The sequence below is a fragment of the Ochotona curzoniae genome, unplaced genomic scaffold, assembly GCF_017591425.1.
Source record: "Ochotona curzoniae isolate NIBS_2020 unplaced genomic scaffold, NIBS_Ocur_1.0 scaffold_4506, whole genome shotgun sequence".
NCBI lineage: Eukaryota > Metazoa > Chordata > Mammalia > Lagomorpha > Ochotonidae > Ochotona > Ochotona curzoniae.
This window is the reverse complement of record NW_024467119.1, coordinates 16,019,319-16,036,565: the sequence shown is the minus strand read 5'-3', so window position 1 is coordinate 16,036,565 and position 17,247 is coordinate 16,019,319. Positions and strand designations below refer to the sequence as shown.

At 35.8% G+C, this 17,247-nt stretch overlaps 1 protein-coding gene across 2 annotated transcripts; it reads right to left on the bottom strand.

Moving 5' to 3' along the window:
• Positions 1 to 360: 360 nt before the first annotated feature.
• On the bottom strand, positions 361 to 7,233 carry ODAM (odontogenic, ameloblast associated). 2 transcript variants are annotated; one of them, XM_040967445.1, is made up of 10 exons: positions 7,183 to 7,233; positions 7,051 to 7,092; positions 6,466 to 6,513; positions 5,951 to 6,175; positions 5,504 to 5,551; positions 3,680 to 3,784; positions 2,796 to 2,843; positions 1,205 to 1,276; positions 634 to 795; positions 361 to 390 (listed from the first exon to the last, which is right to left on the bottom strand). In XM_040967445.1, the coding sequence occupies exons 1-10, from the start codon at positions 7,231 to 7,233 to the stop codon at positions 361 to 363; spliced, it is 831 nt and encodes a 276-aa protein (XP_040823379.1). The 2 variants fall into 2 exon arrangements, with proteins under 2 accessions (XP_040823379.1, XP_040823380.1); XM_040967446.1 differs by lacking the exon at positions 2,796 to 2,843.
• Between the last annotated feature and the right edge of the window lie 10,014 nt (positions 7,234 to 17,247).

The window sequence follows — 17,247 nt, the reverse complement described above, 5'->3', positions numbered from 1 at the left end:
GATTGTGGGCATCACTGTAATATTTTTCAAACTGCCACACTGATTGCTGTAGTGTCTGTCAAACATCTTTTAAGTGGGTGGATTTAGTTCAAGTTTAATCTAGTAAGAACTGACACCAAATTACAATATAGGCAGACATCATTGTTATAAGTCTAATTTTTTTTTTTAAATTGTTGAAGTTACATGACTGGTTTTATTTTTGCTGGTAGATAAAAGCACTAGGTTTTTTTTTTTTTTTTTTAAGCATTTGGTAAGAATCCCTTCATTAGCTCTTTTGGCAGTATTTTTAAGAATTGTCACAAAACTTGGTACATGACTGTTTGCAAGTACCTACCAAAAACTCTGAATGATTAGGACATCTTATGGTTCTCTTAGGCTATCGGTCTTGGCCTAGTGAGGAAAGGACATTCATAAGACGTTCTTATTAAGTTAAAATTACATTACACATTTTAAAATTTAGTACCCAAAGTAATTGCTGGCTACTTTATTCAGGGTTAGGATGTGATAAGTTCTACTATATCAGTGATGTGTTATTATTTCTATGACTAAATGTTATAAATTAAGAGCTGATTTTACATCTGTATTTTCCATTAGACAACAACTTTTTGCATAAAACAGTTCTAATTACTCTACCTTCTTTTCCGGGAGCTCTGGGGTAAGTGGTGGGTGTATAGTAGAAGTGAGAACATTGGCTTTGCTGGATTTGGGTGAAGCTGGAGGCATAAAAACTCCTCCACTGTCATGCCTAGTGCTTATCATTCCCTTTTGTAAATATGGTATCACTCCTCCTGCTGGCTATAGAGAAGGATAATGAAAACAAAGTGGTTACAGGTTCAGATGGAAGGTTGAGATTGGGAAGACAGTTAATCTCCAGGAAAGGCAAAGTAGCACTATACTCAAGAAGTGATTTTACTAGATCTGTAGAGCATAAGCAGCTTTTGATAAAGGACAAGGATATAATCCAACAGACCTGGCTGTCTCCTAACAATTGCTTCTACATGAGAGGACATAGCAGAGTACCTGGCATTGCGTAGTCCCTCAATAAATATCTGAAGAATTTATTGAATGAAATCATGACTAGCAAATGATACAGGTGGAAGAATTAATGACTGTTGGTGGATTCATAATAAAGTTTACATTAAAGGGAAGATTAATATCAAGACCTATAGAATAAGATGTCAGTAAATGTTGTGAGGAATCTTACCAGCACAGCGATTTCAGGAACCGTGCCCAATGGAGGATCAAAAGCTGGTTGTTGCTGTCCTCCTGGAGTAGCCTGAAAAAGTAGAATGTTCCGCCAAGCATTTTAAATTAGTGATGGATACAAATATGCTCTTCTGTCTTTCTAAGTAATTAAACTCTCCCAAATTCTTTATTTTCTTAGCATGCTTTTATTCTGAAATTTATATTTAGGTTTTTTATTTATTTGAAAAGCACTGAAGGAAGAGTGAGACAATGAAAAAATGAGGGAGGAAGAGGAAGAGAGAGGAAGAAGGAGGAGAGAAAATGTGGGACAGTAAGAGGAGAGGGAGAAGGACAGTTTGATTCTATCTGTTGGTTCATTTCCCAAATGCCTGAATGACTGGGGCTGGGCCAGTCCAAAGCCAGGATCCCAGAACTCCACCAGGATCTTTTATGTAGGTGGCAAGGACACAGCTACTTGAGTTAACACCTGCTATCTCTAAGGGTGCATTGGATAGAAGCTGGAATTGGAAGTAGAGCTGGATTTGGCACCAGGTCATTGGGATGGGGGATGCAGTGGTCCTAAGAAGCATGTTAACAGCTACTTTTTTATTTTTTATAAAAAAAGATTTTTTTTTTATTTATTCAAAAGGAATGAGGAGAAAGGAAGAGAGAGAAGAGAGAGAAGAGAAAGAAGAGAGAGAGAGAGATCTTTCATTCTCTGCTCTACTCTCCAAGATACAATTCCTGGAGCTAGACTAGGCTGAAGCCAGAAGCTTGAAACTGCATCCTGCTCACCCAGTTTCAAAGCAGGAACCTAAGTTTTGGGGCCATTTTCTGCTGCTTTCTAAGGCACACTAGCAAGAAGCTGGATTCGAAGTGGATCCGATGCTACTCAAACTAACACCTCTCTGGGAGGCAGGCATATGGGAGGCAGATGGTGGCTTATCCCAGATGCCACAACACTGGTCTCTTGAACGTTTTTCTTTAACAACAGAAATAATAGCTCAGATTTGAGAAAGAAACACAATCCCTGATAGTACAGAGCTGGCTAGAAACACAGCTGTGCCTCAGTTTTATAATCTTTGCTTGCTAACCTTCCCTGTGAGGCCCTGGTGCTCTTTCACTGAGCAGAAGCAATCTTACAGAACAGTTTATAATGTGTCTAAAGCAAGATCACAGCCCCAGTTATGAACATTGCTAGTATCCTATCCTAATACAAGTGATGGTTGCTTCTTGACTAGGTACATTTTGTCTTGCTCACACTGCCTGTCTTCTAAACAGCAATCCTTAGGCTGTTCAACCACGGAACTACCTATGCATATTAGACATATCCACACTAGCACAAGCCTCCATGGCTCGTAGGCTTTCCAAAGCTGTAATAACACAAGCTCAGACCCTGTGGGACTGTGTCCTAATATCTTTGTACTAAGATACTCCACAATCTTTTAGTTGTGCCTTCTTCTCATTGCAATGAGTGGATACATACACCTTTGCTCAATGAGAAGTGAGTTTCTTATCATCTTTGGCTGAAGGGCACTTTTAGATTTATTAAGCAATGCAGCAAATCATTTCAAAGAATTTTTAAAAATGAAAACTGTACATTTACTTACAGGTTCTGCTTGTTGTGGAATGTATCCATATTGATTATAGACTGGTACCTGCCAGATTTTTGAACAATACATTAGATTTGTTCTGGTGATTTTTGCTATAGAGCTGTGATGGTTGTATAAAATAATGAATTTCATATTAAAAATTATTTTTAAAAAATTTGTGTTACAGGCAGTAAAAGTTAATTATCCTTAGGTTATTAAAAACTTTCTAAACTTTCTAAACTTTCTGGGATAAAATACTGCTGTTTGTAGTAATATGGCTTAAATGTGATTTATATCACTGGTTTTTTCAAGCTTAATTTTAGTTTTCTCTAACTTTGAATGCCAGATTTTAGGGTGGCAATTAGACCTCAAAAAAAGAGCAAAAGAATTTTTCATTCAATAAGAGTGCTAGTTAAGTATTTTCCACCCGAAGTGACATTAGAACTCTAAAATTCCATCTTAGATTCACTTAAGTTGGATTATATCTAATTATATCTATCTATATCTATATATCTATATCTATAATTATATCTAATTATATCTTAGCATGGTGATCAAAGGAATTTTCACCAAGATTGCTACTCATTTTTTACTTTTCTTATTTTTAATAATACATGCATGTATGTGGGTGATGACAGAGTTTAATATGAGAAAACTTCATCTATAGAAGGATTCAGGTTTTGGTTGTTGACTTTCTTGGAGTCGTTCATTGACTTCAATTGTTGAAAATCCACCTTTGGAGTATTATCAAACTGATACACACAATAACAAAAAAGAAGAAAGTCTTTATCTTCTTAAGTCTACCAGCTTAAGCTGTTGGGTATTTGCGCTAATCATATCCAGAAATACTATTCTCCTATCTGCTCTGTTCTCAGTTGGAACATTTCAAATGACTGCAGTACCTGCTCCTCAAATTTCTGTTGTCCCGTTTGTGGAGGAGACTGAGTGACTGTTTGTTGAAGCTGGTCCCAGGGTAGAAGCACATAAACTGGGTAGTACTGAAGCATCTGTGCATAGACAGGACACAAGAGAAACCATTACATCAGCAGAGGCTGCACTTTTGAACTTGCAGAGTTTCATATTAAGATTAAATAAAAGTTGTTTTATATCAAGCAATTTTGTGTCATTAAAATGAACAACAAAAAAATGGTTAAAGTAACCTCTTCCAAACTGTAAACACAAAGTGTACTGCACATGATAGGGGACTTGGCTTGTAAGGTTAGTTGGGCAATCAGTTTATGGAATGGTGGGTTCTATTAAGAAACAAAGGTTTTTTCCTGTTTGAGGAACGTCTTGGAAACCTGATTTAGAAATACCTATGTAATTACCTAAGAGGCTATATAGTCAATATTGGATTTTCCTTGTAGCTTTCAGGATTATCATCTGCAAGATATGGCATTAGAAGTCGCACCATAATGAATTTAAAATAATAGTCATTCTTTTAAAATTATTAAAAATTTAATAATTTCCTCTGTGTACATTTTAGGATATTAGGCAAATATAGAAATGGAAAAGTAACAAATTTATCTTCAACTTTACCACTCATATTTTCACACATTTGCTCCCTATAGAAGTCTGTAAGTGTTTACTTAGGCATTTCTTCATAGAAAATGAGAGTCCCTGTACATATAATACCATTTAAAAATATGCACCATTGAGTAACAGATTATACTAGACAGAAAAGTTTAAAAATAATGACTACCTTGGTAATACAAAGAGTGGACTTTGTAATGGTTCTTAATCCTGCCTAAGAGCCAAAATCACTTAGTGAGTATTTTAGAAGGTAATCTTATCTGGTGATTTGTAATCTGCATCATTGTCTAAAGAATTTAGATATTAAGGTGAGGTAAGGAGTCACTGGGTAAGTGGTTAAAGAAAGGGTGGGGACGTATATTCTAACTCAGTGATTTACTTCATTGTGACTGGGAATTTAATCTCAGTAAGGTTTTCTCATCCTTAAAGTGATGTTATTCTGATTGTCATGTGTATAACTTGTTAAATGCACATGGCATGGAATGAGATAATGTCTAGAAGCAACTTGTTTTGCCATGGGAGTGAGACAAAATTTTATAATCAGGATTATAGCAAATAAAAATGCTGTCGCTTTTAAGGAGAAGGCCAATACTCTGCTGGTGAATAAAAAAAAATCTATATCTCTGTTTTTTGAGCCTGAAACAGTATAAATAAAGTATCCAGTACTAATCATTTTCTGTATTAGCACATTATTCTAGTTTGTCTTCATTTTTCAAAGTTCTCTTACTTAATAGAAATCATCACCATTTGATTATAATATGCAAATAAATTGGAAATGCTGGATACAAGAAACTGGAAATGTTTTGACAGACTTTTCTAGCTATAAAATTATATAGGTACACATTTTCATACATAGCCCACAGCAGCTTTCTCTGAAAGTCAACCCAAGAAATCCTGCTCGAATTCTTTCCAATGCCAGCCCCTTTAATGCAGAAGGAGCTGGAGCTGGAATTCAGTGTTCTGGAGATTCAGGAGACCCAGAGATCACCCTCAGCTGTCTGGTGGGGAGAAGTTTTTGAACTGGTCCAACTTCTACAAAGTGATGCCAGCCAAATGTTTGTGGCCTCCAGACAGTGCTATTACTACATGGACATATTTTTAGTTTTGTTGTCTAGTCTTGTTATCAAATTCAGAGCTAGAAACATAAAGGAAAGACTAAGTGTAGGTAGCCATTTGCTCCTATGCATCATTACCTGTGTTTGCTCTTGTGGCAGTTTGAGGGCAATTACATAGGGCATCACCTGCCAGAAAAAGAGAATCATAAAAATGGTGTATATGACTTTATTATGTGAAGGTCTGAGTAACTGGACTTTCATATCACATGTATTAGAAGATGTGCACATTGAAATTTCATCTACTATAATACTATTATCAATGTGTGTTCTTTCCTTTTTAAGATAATTTTTTTAAAAAAAATATTATGTTGTCCAAACTTGTTCCAGCTCTTTCTACTTGTGGTTGTAACCTAGAATAGTTTATTTGAATGCTATTGTTCATGCTAGAGGTAAAGGCAAACACTATAAAAGGCTGTGTAAATATAAGAAAAAATATTATTCAGCAGTTCTAATCTTAATTAAAAGTTGATTCATATTCATTTTCAACATGCAGTGCTTGCTTCCCAGGATGGAGAGCTGACTTACATGGTTAGGGCCATGTTGGGTCTGCGGTGCTGTTTGAGGCTGTGAAGGATCCAGCGGGCTTGCCTGGGCTGCTTGGGTAAAACTGGCCTGTCCTGAGAAAGGTATCTGATTGGGGAACAATCCAGCAAGCTGCTCTAGAGTTGGTAAAGAGAACTGGGGGAGTCCTGGGATTTGAGCCTGCTGTTGAAGAACACCAGAGAAAGGAGTCCATGAGTTAAATGGGCCCTGAAAGGACATGCAGAAAAGGAAGGAAACTTTCTCCATTTCTCTTCCTTGTCAACAATCTTTGAAAATCAGTCCTGAGCAAGAAAGAGATAAAATGTAAGCAATTTCTATCATATCAGTGTTGCATTATAAAAAACATTTTGACTTTGAATAAGCTGTGTAAATACTATAGAACAAGGTTAAGCTTCCTTTGGCATATTTCAGACATGGAGTCAGCACATAACTCTCCATTGTTGAGGTAAAAATGAGCATTGGGAAAATGTTCTCTGTAATTATTGAGGTAGAAGTACCTGAGGCTGCAGTGGCAAAAGTTGGGCATTGTTCAATTTCAGAAGTAACTAGAAAAGAAAAAAAAATAGCATGAGAACAAGAATGCTAAATCAATTAAGAATAATGTTTGCTACAAATATAGCACAAGTCTGAGCTGGCTGATCAGTTTCCTGTTGGAAGTAGTTGACTTTCTAAGTTTAACATTAAGTCATAGTGGTTAGAGGTTGAGGTTGAAAACGAGGTTGGAATTTAACAATGTCGTCCGTATCACATGTGGAATTGCACAATCTTTTTCCATTTCAGAGGTTTTGTTGAATATTTTGTGTTTTTCAAACACAAATGTTAGACACATTTGCAGTAGGTGCTATTGTAGGTGCAGTTAGAACTAAAGAACCAAAAAGATATTTGTCCCTGTCTCTGAAGCGTTTCTAATCAAGCAAGGGAGATATAACACAGCTCTAGTAGTGACCTGGTAAAAACACTAACATGAAAATTGGAAATTTATGTGAGTAGCCTAAGAGCTAGTAGGCAGGATGAAAGATGAATTAATTGGTTGAAGTTTTTGTTTCTTTCCAGTGGAGATTGTTTGAATTATTTAAACTAACCTCATTGCTGTTGCTAGCAGACAAAAGACGCTGTGGGATAAGCTGAAAAGAAAAAAAAAAATAGAAATTGTAAATAAGCGGATCATCATAGATTTTGCATGGTAAGATTAGTGGTAGCAGGAAATTACTTACAGGAGCTGACAATGTAGTTCCCAAGAGTCCAAGAAGAACCAGAATTTTCATTTTCAAAGGAATTTCCTAGACAATAAAATGGGATTCTTTGCTTATTAAAAATTTTAAGAAAGATGTATTTGTAAGAGAAATACAGAGACAGATGGACATACAAAGAAAACAGCAATCTTCTTGTCTATTCCCTAAATACATCCAAGGGCTGTGTCAAAACCAGGTGAGAATCCAGTCCAGGTCTTGTAAGAGGCCAGGCAGGATGCGAAACACCTAAGCAACTACTGTTAGGCTCAACAACCAGGCATTAGCAGGAACCTGGGAGGGGAGCTGGAGGCAGATATCAAACACAGGTGCTCTCATGTGGTCAGTGGACGTCCTAGCTGGTGTCTCAAACACTCGGTTAAACTCTTGCCCTGCTTCTTAGCTTCAAAATATAGTTAGTTGGCATTGTTTGGAATAGTTGATTGAATTTTTCAAGATGAAAGCATGAATGAGTCACGTGGTTTCATCTTTTTGCTGCTCTAGATTGAGAAGAGAAGTTGCTTTAGACTATGGGATGCCCCTGACTGTGTTCAATCAGTTGGGTCTTTACTGTTACAAAAATTTTAATTTATATGGTGAAAAATGATTATAATCAAGACTGGACAAGAGTGATCCAACTTAGATGATTTGAAATATACTGAAACCAAGCAATTGATTCAGTATGTTTCTTATTTGGAAGGGGGAATGGAGGAAGACACAGATTTTCTATGTATTGATTCATTGTTTAAAAGTTTGCAATGCCCAGAGCTTGGAGACATCAAAACTAGGAGCTAGGACCTCCATGTAGGTCTCCCATGAGGGTGGGAGGAGCTCAAGTATTTGGAGAAAACTGGGTTGGAAGCAGAACAGCCAGCATTGAGATTGATGTCCCAATATAGGATGCCAGTATAACAACTAACCCTGTGTGTCACAATGCCAGATACTCATTTTAAAAGAAAAGAGAAGAAAACAAGGCAAAACAAAAATGTAGTGTTTGCCAGGAATTACATCAGCAAGATGTTAGAATCAGAAATAGAATTAGGACTTGAACTCAGGCACTCGAATATGAACTCTGGCATCCCAAGTGGCATATTTTAAAAACATGTATATATAATTTATTTTTTGAGATACAATGATTTAATTTATATTATAGGAAAGACTTTATGGGTCCATTAAACAGAAAGTTCAATAAATAAAACAAAAGAGCATGGCCCAGTTAGAAAATGTATAAGATTTATAGCCAATAAACAAAAGAAAAGACGTTCAGCTTTATTTATATAATTTTTAAAGTAGTCACAAGGTCATTTAACCTATAGTATGTGCTTCCTCTCAATTTATTTGACAAATTTTTAAAGCAAAATTTGATAAAAACACTTTCTTTGTTGTTAAATTGACACACATAGGTATTTCTTTAGGCCAAAGGTCTTCCTTTGTATTTTTTCTAATTTAAGATAGTCAATGATAAAGTTAAATGTACATTAATCGAGAATGTAACCATGAAAATATGCTGTCTCTTGCCCTCTAGATGTGACAGGCTCTGTCCTAGTTAAACTTTCTGTGCTAAACAGCCATGTAAGGTGACGTTGGTACCCTGCAGAGTTCATCAAATCAAGGTCTTAAAACAGTGAAAACTAGGAGTAGGCATCTTGGGTTTGCCTGAATTCTGCAATGGAGACCCGATTTCCTCTTCATTGTGCTCTGTGAGGCAGCAAGTGTGATGGCTCTAGAACTTGATTCCTCACTACTGGTTCAGGAGATGTAGATTTCCTAGGCACATGGCCTTAGCCTGGCCTAGTCTTGTTACAGGCATCTGGGGGAACTGAACCAGCACATAGAAAATCTCTATATGTCCATTTCTGTCTCTCTGCCCTTCAGATAAGCACCACTATATGAATTGTGAAAGAAAGATTTGATATCTTACCTTACTCCTTGGCCAAGAAAAGAAATCTAGAACATGCAGAATCTCTGTTCTTTATCTCAGATCTGCTTGTGGGATGATCTCCCAAATTTAAAAACCCATCTTTAGAAAAAAAAGGACCAATCATTTTTCAAAGGGATCAGTGATTCAGTGGGTTTTTCAGACAATGGCTTAGCTAATAACCCCTTTCCTGATCATCTGGGTGGCATTTGGGTGCCCACACTTGAAGTAATGCTGTTAAATTATGCCCTTGAAAATGTTTTCCTGTGATAATTCCTGCCTTCTCCCTTGGTTATGACGAATACTTAAAGACTAATTTCATCTACTCCTTCTTTCATTACACTTAAGAGACATACCTTAATTTAGTCCATTTAAAAGCCATTATTAAATTCTATGATCAATGGGACAATATTTTTTAAAAGTATAATACGAAGATATTAAACAGAAGACATTAGCCCAAAAACATTTTCAAACTTTTTTGTGCTAATAAGGATGCCTTGATTGTTCAGTATCGACTTAACAATATAGGAGCTCTAAATTATATAAGCTGCATTTGTTACGTTTGACCAGGGAAAATCTTGTAGCTCTTCCCTCTTCCTCTTCCTTTTAAAAAATTCTGTATTTCTGTTTCTTCATGAAACAAATGTACCTATGTGACCACATTGTTTGTAATAAGTAATTAAATAAATGTGGGACATGATAGGCCTTTTAAAAAAATAGTGCTGAATTAATATTTTGTATTGTTAAGATTCCCCTTTCCTAAGAGTTGTTTTAACCTTCAAAATACAATTTATCATTGTTGAATATCACAAGTTAAAATTTCCTTCATAAAGAGATTCGTATTTGTTGTTTTCTTGTTTCCATTATTGTTGAATCTAGTCTTATGTGTAGTTTAGGACTACAAGAAATGTAAAACTATGTTATTAATTAATTTCCATATGGAAGAGTCTTTTAGCTAATATAATGTTGACCAATTATAATAACCTTTCATGTGGGAAAACAACATCATCTGATTTCAACGAATTTGCCTTTCTTGATAGGACAAAACATTTCTTAGTACTAAAGTGACTATATTTTGTTTTTAAATCTAATCAAAACCCGATAAATACACAGAACATTCATTAAAATATCAAAATATTTTGCTTTCCCAAGGAAGTGAAACTACTAAAGAAAATTTTGTCTGTTAGAAAGGAACTTCCCTGAGCTTATGAAACTATCAGCTGTCATTTCAAATTAGCTGAATAGTTAGTAAATGTCATCTGAACATTTGGGCAGATTGTTTTGCTGAAGTAGGTAAATGACTCTGTTTTGCCTGATGACATATACTTAATTAACAGTCTTGTAATGTTAATATTGCTGAATTAAGTTTGATGTGTCATATACTGTCAGACTCCTGAGTATTTTTTCTTGTTTTTGTTTTAGAACTGGTCTAAGGCAGTTCACTACACCAATGAGCCAGACTGTGGTTAGTGTCAAACACTGTATTACACATTAAAAATATCCTGATGGACCATAGAAGGTCTCCCCAAGAGGCCACTGAACTTATCTGGACAATAAGACGCTGAACTTCATGCTAGGCATGTGTTTGCAAGCAATGAACCTCAACTGAACTTGAACTATGGTTATGCAACAAGGTGGAGGAATCCACCATGGGGGGAGGGGTATGGGAGGGGTGGAGGGAATCCCCAGCGCCTATAAAACTGTACTACATAATACAATGTAAGCAACAATAAAAAAAAAATATCCTGATGTTGAATACTTGAACATGTCTAACTATGTTTCTCAAATCTCAAGGCAGTTGACCATTTTTCTATTTGTCTATTTTTTGTTCTTATTTTCTATTAGTTTAGTAATCTGAAGATACACAGTTGAACTCCAGTTTATAATGGGAGGATAAAGGCCATACTTTATTATCTGGTGGCTTCCAGGTTTCTGTGGTATGAAAAGCAAAATTACTTTTATGTGTAAGGGGAAGTAACAAATGTAGTTTAATTTTCATCACATCTTAGTGTTGATAAGATCTATGTTTCATTAAACCATGTTGAACTTGCTCATTTTTCTATCCCTTTGTTAGTCACTTGGGGTATTTTATTGAGTTTTGTTAAATAGTTGGGGGCACAAGGTGACAAGTACATGGACTTAGGATGAGGAAATACTGGGCCAGATATTGTCACTCTGACCTTATTATTTTCTTTGAGTTCAGTCACCAGAACATCAGACAAAACTTCATTCAAATAAAATACAAAAACATGTTTCCATGCCAAGTCCATGCAGCTGTTGAATTACGTACCATTGACATTATCTGTATTTTTGTTTTACTGCAATAACAATGATGCAGAGTAAATAACCAGGACTTATGAGTCACCCTTTTCAAAATATTGTCTCTCTTTTTTGTCCTTCAACTATACCGAGGAACCAACAAAAACCATCCGAGTGCCATTGTGAAATAGACAATATTCTGTGGATTGTGACAATCAAATCTGAATTTTAGCACTGCTTATAATAAAAGTACTTTTCTTCCACATCAGGTGTGATTTTCCAAAGACTTCTAACAATGTACCAAGGTAAGAAAGATGCACAGATCACATCCCTGTGTTGTGGTATAGGAGGTTTAGTGACTTCATTCATTAATTCACTTACTCATAGCCCAAAGAGTTATTGTGCAGCTTCTGCAGTCTGAATCCTGGAGAAGCATTAAGAATGTAGCAATAGCAGACATGATTTTTGCCTTTGTGGAAGTTATATTCTTGCTCATTGTAAAAAATGTTTCACAGTTGTGGGTATTTATCTTGGTTTTAATTAGGTAGCTTTTCTGAAGCACAAATCTGCTTAACTACAGAGGAGACAGAGATAATACTATGGTAAAGGTAATTAGCAGATAAAAGATCATTAGGCAATTTCATATGTAATCAGAGCTGAGCAATGAATCTCAACTTAAACAGATTTTTTGACTCTAATAGTTACTTCGTTAGTAATTAGTTCAATAAACACAGAAAGCAAGCAAATTCTCAACTTGTTCAATGGAGTGTTTGCTTTTATCATTCGTTTAGAAGATCTATTTATTTAAAAAACAGAATGGAGCACAGAAAGACAAAGACAGATAAGGGAGATCTTCATCTAGTTCACTCTACAAATACCTACAACACCTGAGTCAAGCAAGCCAACGACTCCATGCAGCCCTCCTCTGTGGTTTGCAGGTATCCAAGCACCTGGGCCATCATCTGCTGCCTCTTCTGTGCATTAGCAGGAAGTTGGACCAGAAGCAGAATATTCTGGACTGAAACTGGCACTCTGATGGAAGACATTCATATTCTGAGGGACAACTCAAACCATTGTGCCCCGTGGCTAATTACTTATAATTTTTCATATCTTGTAAACTTAATAAGATGGTATGCCTTCTGATTGCAATGGGGTTTATTTTCCTTTCTGCTTTCCATGGACTTTTCTTCCCTCTACACCTTTTCTTCCGCCTTTCTTCCTCTATCTTTTCTTTCATTTCTTTTTCACTGATCCTGTTTCTTAGCATTTTGCTACTAAATCGAAGTACCTGAGGCAGGCTACGTTATGAACAGAAGAAAATGACTTAGCTCATAGTTGTGAAGGTTCAATGGCATGACATTGTCACAGGCTGTGTTCTAGTGGTGGCCTTTTTTGATGGCCAAGTCGGAAGTGGCACATGGTGCCCCATGGCAGGAGGTAGGCAATGTGTGTGTCTGTGTCCATGTCTCTCTCCCACTCCCTCTACGTATGTTCTCTTCAGATGAATCTCTGCCTCACCTGGGCTTCTGGAGTCTCAAACTGATGCTGTTACTAAGGCTTCAGTCATGAAAATATTGCCTTTGAATGACCTATTATAAAGACTTTATCAGACTTCATCAAGTGTTCTTTTTTTTTTTTTTTGCTCTTTCCTTCTTTATTTACTTTTCTTTGAATCAATCAAGTATTTTTTTATCCCAAATGCTCATCCTTTTAGACCTTTAAAAATGTATATAAAAGGAATGAATTGCACATGTTTAATGTGTGCAGTTCTAAGGTGGAAGGAAAAGAGAACAGACATTTCTCCTGGATAAGAAGCATCTGCTGCTAATAAGATCCTGTGTTATCTACTATGATGAAAATAAAATAAATGGAAAAAAATTAATTCCTATGTATAGATTCTGCCATGAGAAATTTTTGCTTTGTTTCTGTTTGTTTTGTTTGTATGTTTGTTTAGGCAGAGTGTTCTAGAACACTTGCTCCCTACCACTCCACTGTAAGGCATTTCTGACAGAAAATGTCCATGTTTCAGGGAGATACAGGAGAGATTTCCTCTGGTCAGACAGGCCTAGTAGTTTTGTGCAGCATTCAACAGAAAGTTCACCTTCACAAAAACCCAGATTGTTGCATTTGTTTGTTGCCAATGTTTATCTTCTCTGTCTCATTGAGGGGTGGGATAGTATTGATCACAGACTCATTCTGGGTATCGTCCTCATTCTAACTCCATCTTCATTGTCTACAAGCTCTTGAATGGTGGGTTAACTTGAAACAATTTCTCTTAGGCTGTTTCTCTTACTGAAAATGGGAGAGATCTCAGGACTCTTGAGCTGAACAATGTTTTAGGCATAGCATTAGTATTGATAATTGGTTACATGAGGTGTTACAGTACCTTGAACATTCCTAGGCCTGGGACAAAATAATCACTGAATATTTGCTAGTTCAGTGGATGATTGAGTAAGGCAGGCTACACAGACACCTGCCATTACAAAGGCCAGGATGGGAAACTGGTTGCAGTTTGGTGCTGAGGAAAAGGAAAAAATGAAGGCTCAGGTTCATCTTAGAAGATTCCCAGGGTATTGTCGTGAAGATGACCCTATTAGCCTGAATTAAGTAATAGTCTTTTTATTAAAAATATTTTTCAAAGAAACCTAATATATTAACTTCAAAACTTTATTAACAACAATTCTTTTATTTCGCCAATCTTCCCTTCTCTCAAATTCTGTCCTTTCATCTAATCTTTGGTTTGCTGGTGTCCAAACAAAAATAAATAAATAAAAAGAAACCTGGATTCACAGCATTTCATAATAAGTTTTGTAGTTTAAGTGTTATCCAAAGTCTGGACTATTTAATGTTATATTTTTAAATACATACTTAAAATTGAATATCAATACACAATAAGAATCAGCTCAAATAACTCATTATCATCACATATTAGATAATGCTTGAATCATCCAAATATATAATTTTATTGCCTTGTCAAAATCAACTAACACAATTTATGCTCAGGTTGTAGGTATTTTTAAACATAAAGGATACTAATATTTGTTTAGTTTTCTAATGAAATTCTTGATTGATTTTTAAATACTTTTTGATCTATTTCCAAAGAAACAGTAATTAAATACCATAATTTTTGAATTTCCACTGGACCAACATATTGGATATTTTTCCCATGCTCTTTTAAGGTATATTAAATGAATTCCATGGATAATTGGTTAATGTTTCTTTCTCTCATCCTTGAAGATCCACCAGATCCTTTGAATCATATAAATCCTGACATATATTATGCTATACTCAATATCCTTTGACTTCTGGACTTTCTGAGGCTTGTTTTAGATTGCCGCAGAATTTTCTAAGAGTTACTAAGCTGGGTGATTTGTTTGTGCTTATCCAAAGGTCTTGGGAAACTCATAAACTCATACTGTAACAAGGAAATGTACTCAGGTTGTTTAAAGTGCTTTTAGCTGGGATTACCAGCCATGAAGGTCACCAAATAAGAGTGCTTATTGTTTGGGTCAGAGCTTCATGAAGGAAGTCTGGTTTCCTCTCTTCATTTTCCAAGAACCTCTTCCACTTGTGAAAACAGTCCTTTATAGCAACGGAAACCAATAACTAAGAAACCAGCGTCACAGACCAGTTTCCTCTTCAGGGTGAATTTAGATATGAAGAAACGTATTTTATAACTGTATGTTCACTGGATACTTTGAATTTGGTAGCTGACCTTCATTTTTGAATTATTAGTCAATTTTTGTTTTTATAGAAACTGTCTAATTGTGGCATGATAAATAACAATGGTACTCTCAAGGAGTTTTACTTTCATCCTGAAAATGCATTCATGAATACACTGGAGGCATCCACATTGTGAACATATATGCCATTGTTTTCCAGAGGATATTCTTGCTGTCTAATATCAAAAGCTTATCTATATAAATCAGCTCAGTTGTGTTAGCCTTCACTACAGAGTTGAACTTTAGAAATGATATTCTCATTTCACAAGTGAGAAATAAATGGCTCACTGGAACTTTAAATATCTCTCCAAGTTTATGTGGTGAATGAGTTTCAGCGTTGGGTTCTCACCTGAGATCTTTCCAGCTCTGAAATCTTGATGATTACACAAAACTGAAAACAGATGATTTAAAAACATTTTCTTGTTTGCATTTTTATGTATGCATACATTTAAGAATTTTTTTATGTTCGTGGGTTGAATAGTGCTTTGGCACAGATCTCATATGGACTTGTTCCTACAAGTCTGTAAGTCTTTTTGTTTATTTTGTTTATTTTTTTTTTTTTGTATCTTGTTAGAATAGTTGTGTATGAATTTGATGAGACTTAACTTCCACTGTTAATTTATTATCAAAGTATCTTATGTTGTGATGTCGATAGTATCCAAGAATCTAATTTTCTTTTGCTACTATTTATCAGCAAAGCTGTTTTAAAAAGACTCTCAGAAATAAATCAATTATCAGTAATGGCTCAGTTGATTAAATTACATTGCAAGCACCAGGATCCCACATGGGTGCTGGCTTATGTAATTTATTATGGCTTGGGAAAGCAGTAGAGAGTGGTCCAAAAGTCTTTGGATGCTTCACCATGTGGGAGACCTGGAAGAAGCCCTTGGCTCTTGGCTTCAAATCAGCTCAAATCTGGCTTTTGCGGCCATCTAGGGAATGAACCAGTGGATGGAAGACTTTTATCTCTGTCTTGTTTATAAATAAATCTGATCTGCCTTTCCAATAAAAATAAGTAAAACTAAAAAAAAAAAGAAAGAAATCAATTAACTGTGCTATTATAGTTGGGATTTGATGCAGTAGTTCAGCATGTATGTGAAATGCTTACGCCTCACCTCCCAGTGCTTGGGTTTAAGTCTGCACTCCACTTTCTGTTGCAGGTTGCTGTTCATGTGCACTCTGTCAGGCAGCAGGCAATGTCTTAGGTAGTCAGATTTCCATCATCCATGTGGGAAACCTGGGTTGTGTTCCTCTCTCTCGATCATTATAGGAGTGAACTATAGGATAGGAAGTCTGTCTTCCAAATCAATCGTTCAATAAAAAAAAAAAAGTTTTGATAAATAGGGTTTAACTCAGGATGAATGGATGAAAAAGTATTACTGAGACAGATTGCCTAAAATGGAGACTGAAGTAGGTCCATGGATAAACATTATGTAATGATTTACAAGACGTCTGAGGATGGGTCATCTGTCTAAGCCGGGACTTTGAATAATGTTAGGTTGGGTTGAAATGATTCTGTTAGAAACCAGAGTGAGTGAAATTATTTGTGGGACGTAATTTTGGGGTTTGTTGGGTCATAAGGATGGCAGGAGTGGCCTGAGCACTTGAGTACTCTTTCTTCAATATTCTCCTGATTTCTTGGGGACATACGGTTCACTGAGGGGTTATATTTGTTTTTAACCACAGAGATGCATGCTCACTGGATTTTCTCATATTTGCAATAAGTGATTTTAGTTTATTTGGGATCTTCACCCAAATTCGAAATCCAGGATATACCTGAAAGTGGAATGAACCGTTAAAATTCTAAGCAAAATTTTTGAACATATATGTAATAGTTCCCCATAAACACATGTCTTTAAAGGAACAAAAAAATGGATGGTAGAAATAGAGTTTGTAGTTTTTAGTTACGTAGTTTGTAGTTACTTCAGAGAACTGACTTTAGATGTGAAGGCTTACATAAACTTCATGATAAAAATTTCTTTGGCACAAATAGAGTTTGAGTCCAGGAAAGAATGAATGTGATGACCTGGCCTGCGTCTGATGGTGTGTCTGTAGGAGGATATGCTTGAGAAAGCTTGGGCAGTTCTGTTGTAATATTATAGAATTCTTACTATGAGAATTTCCTAGAAAATAAATGCATAGTTCTTTCTC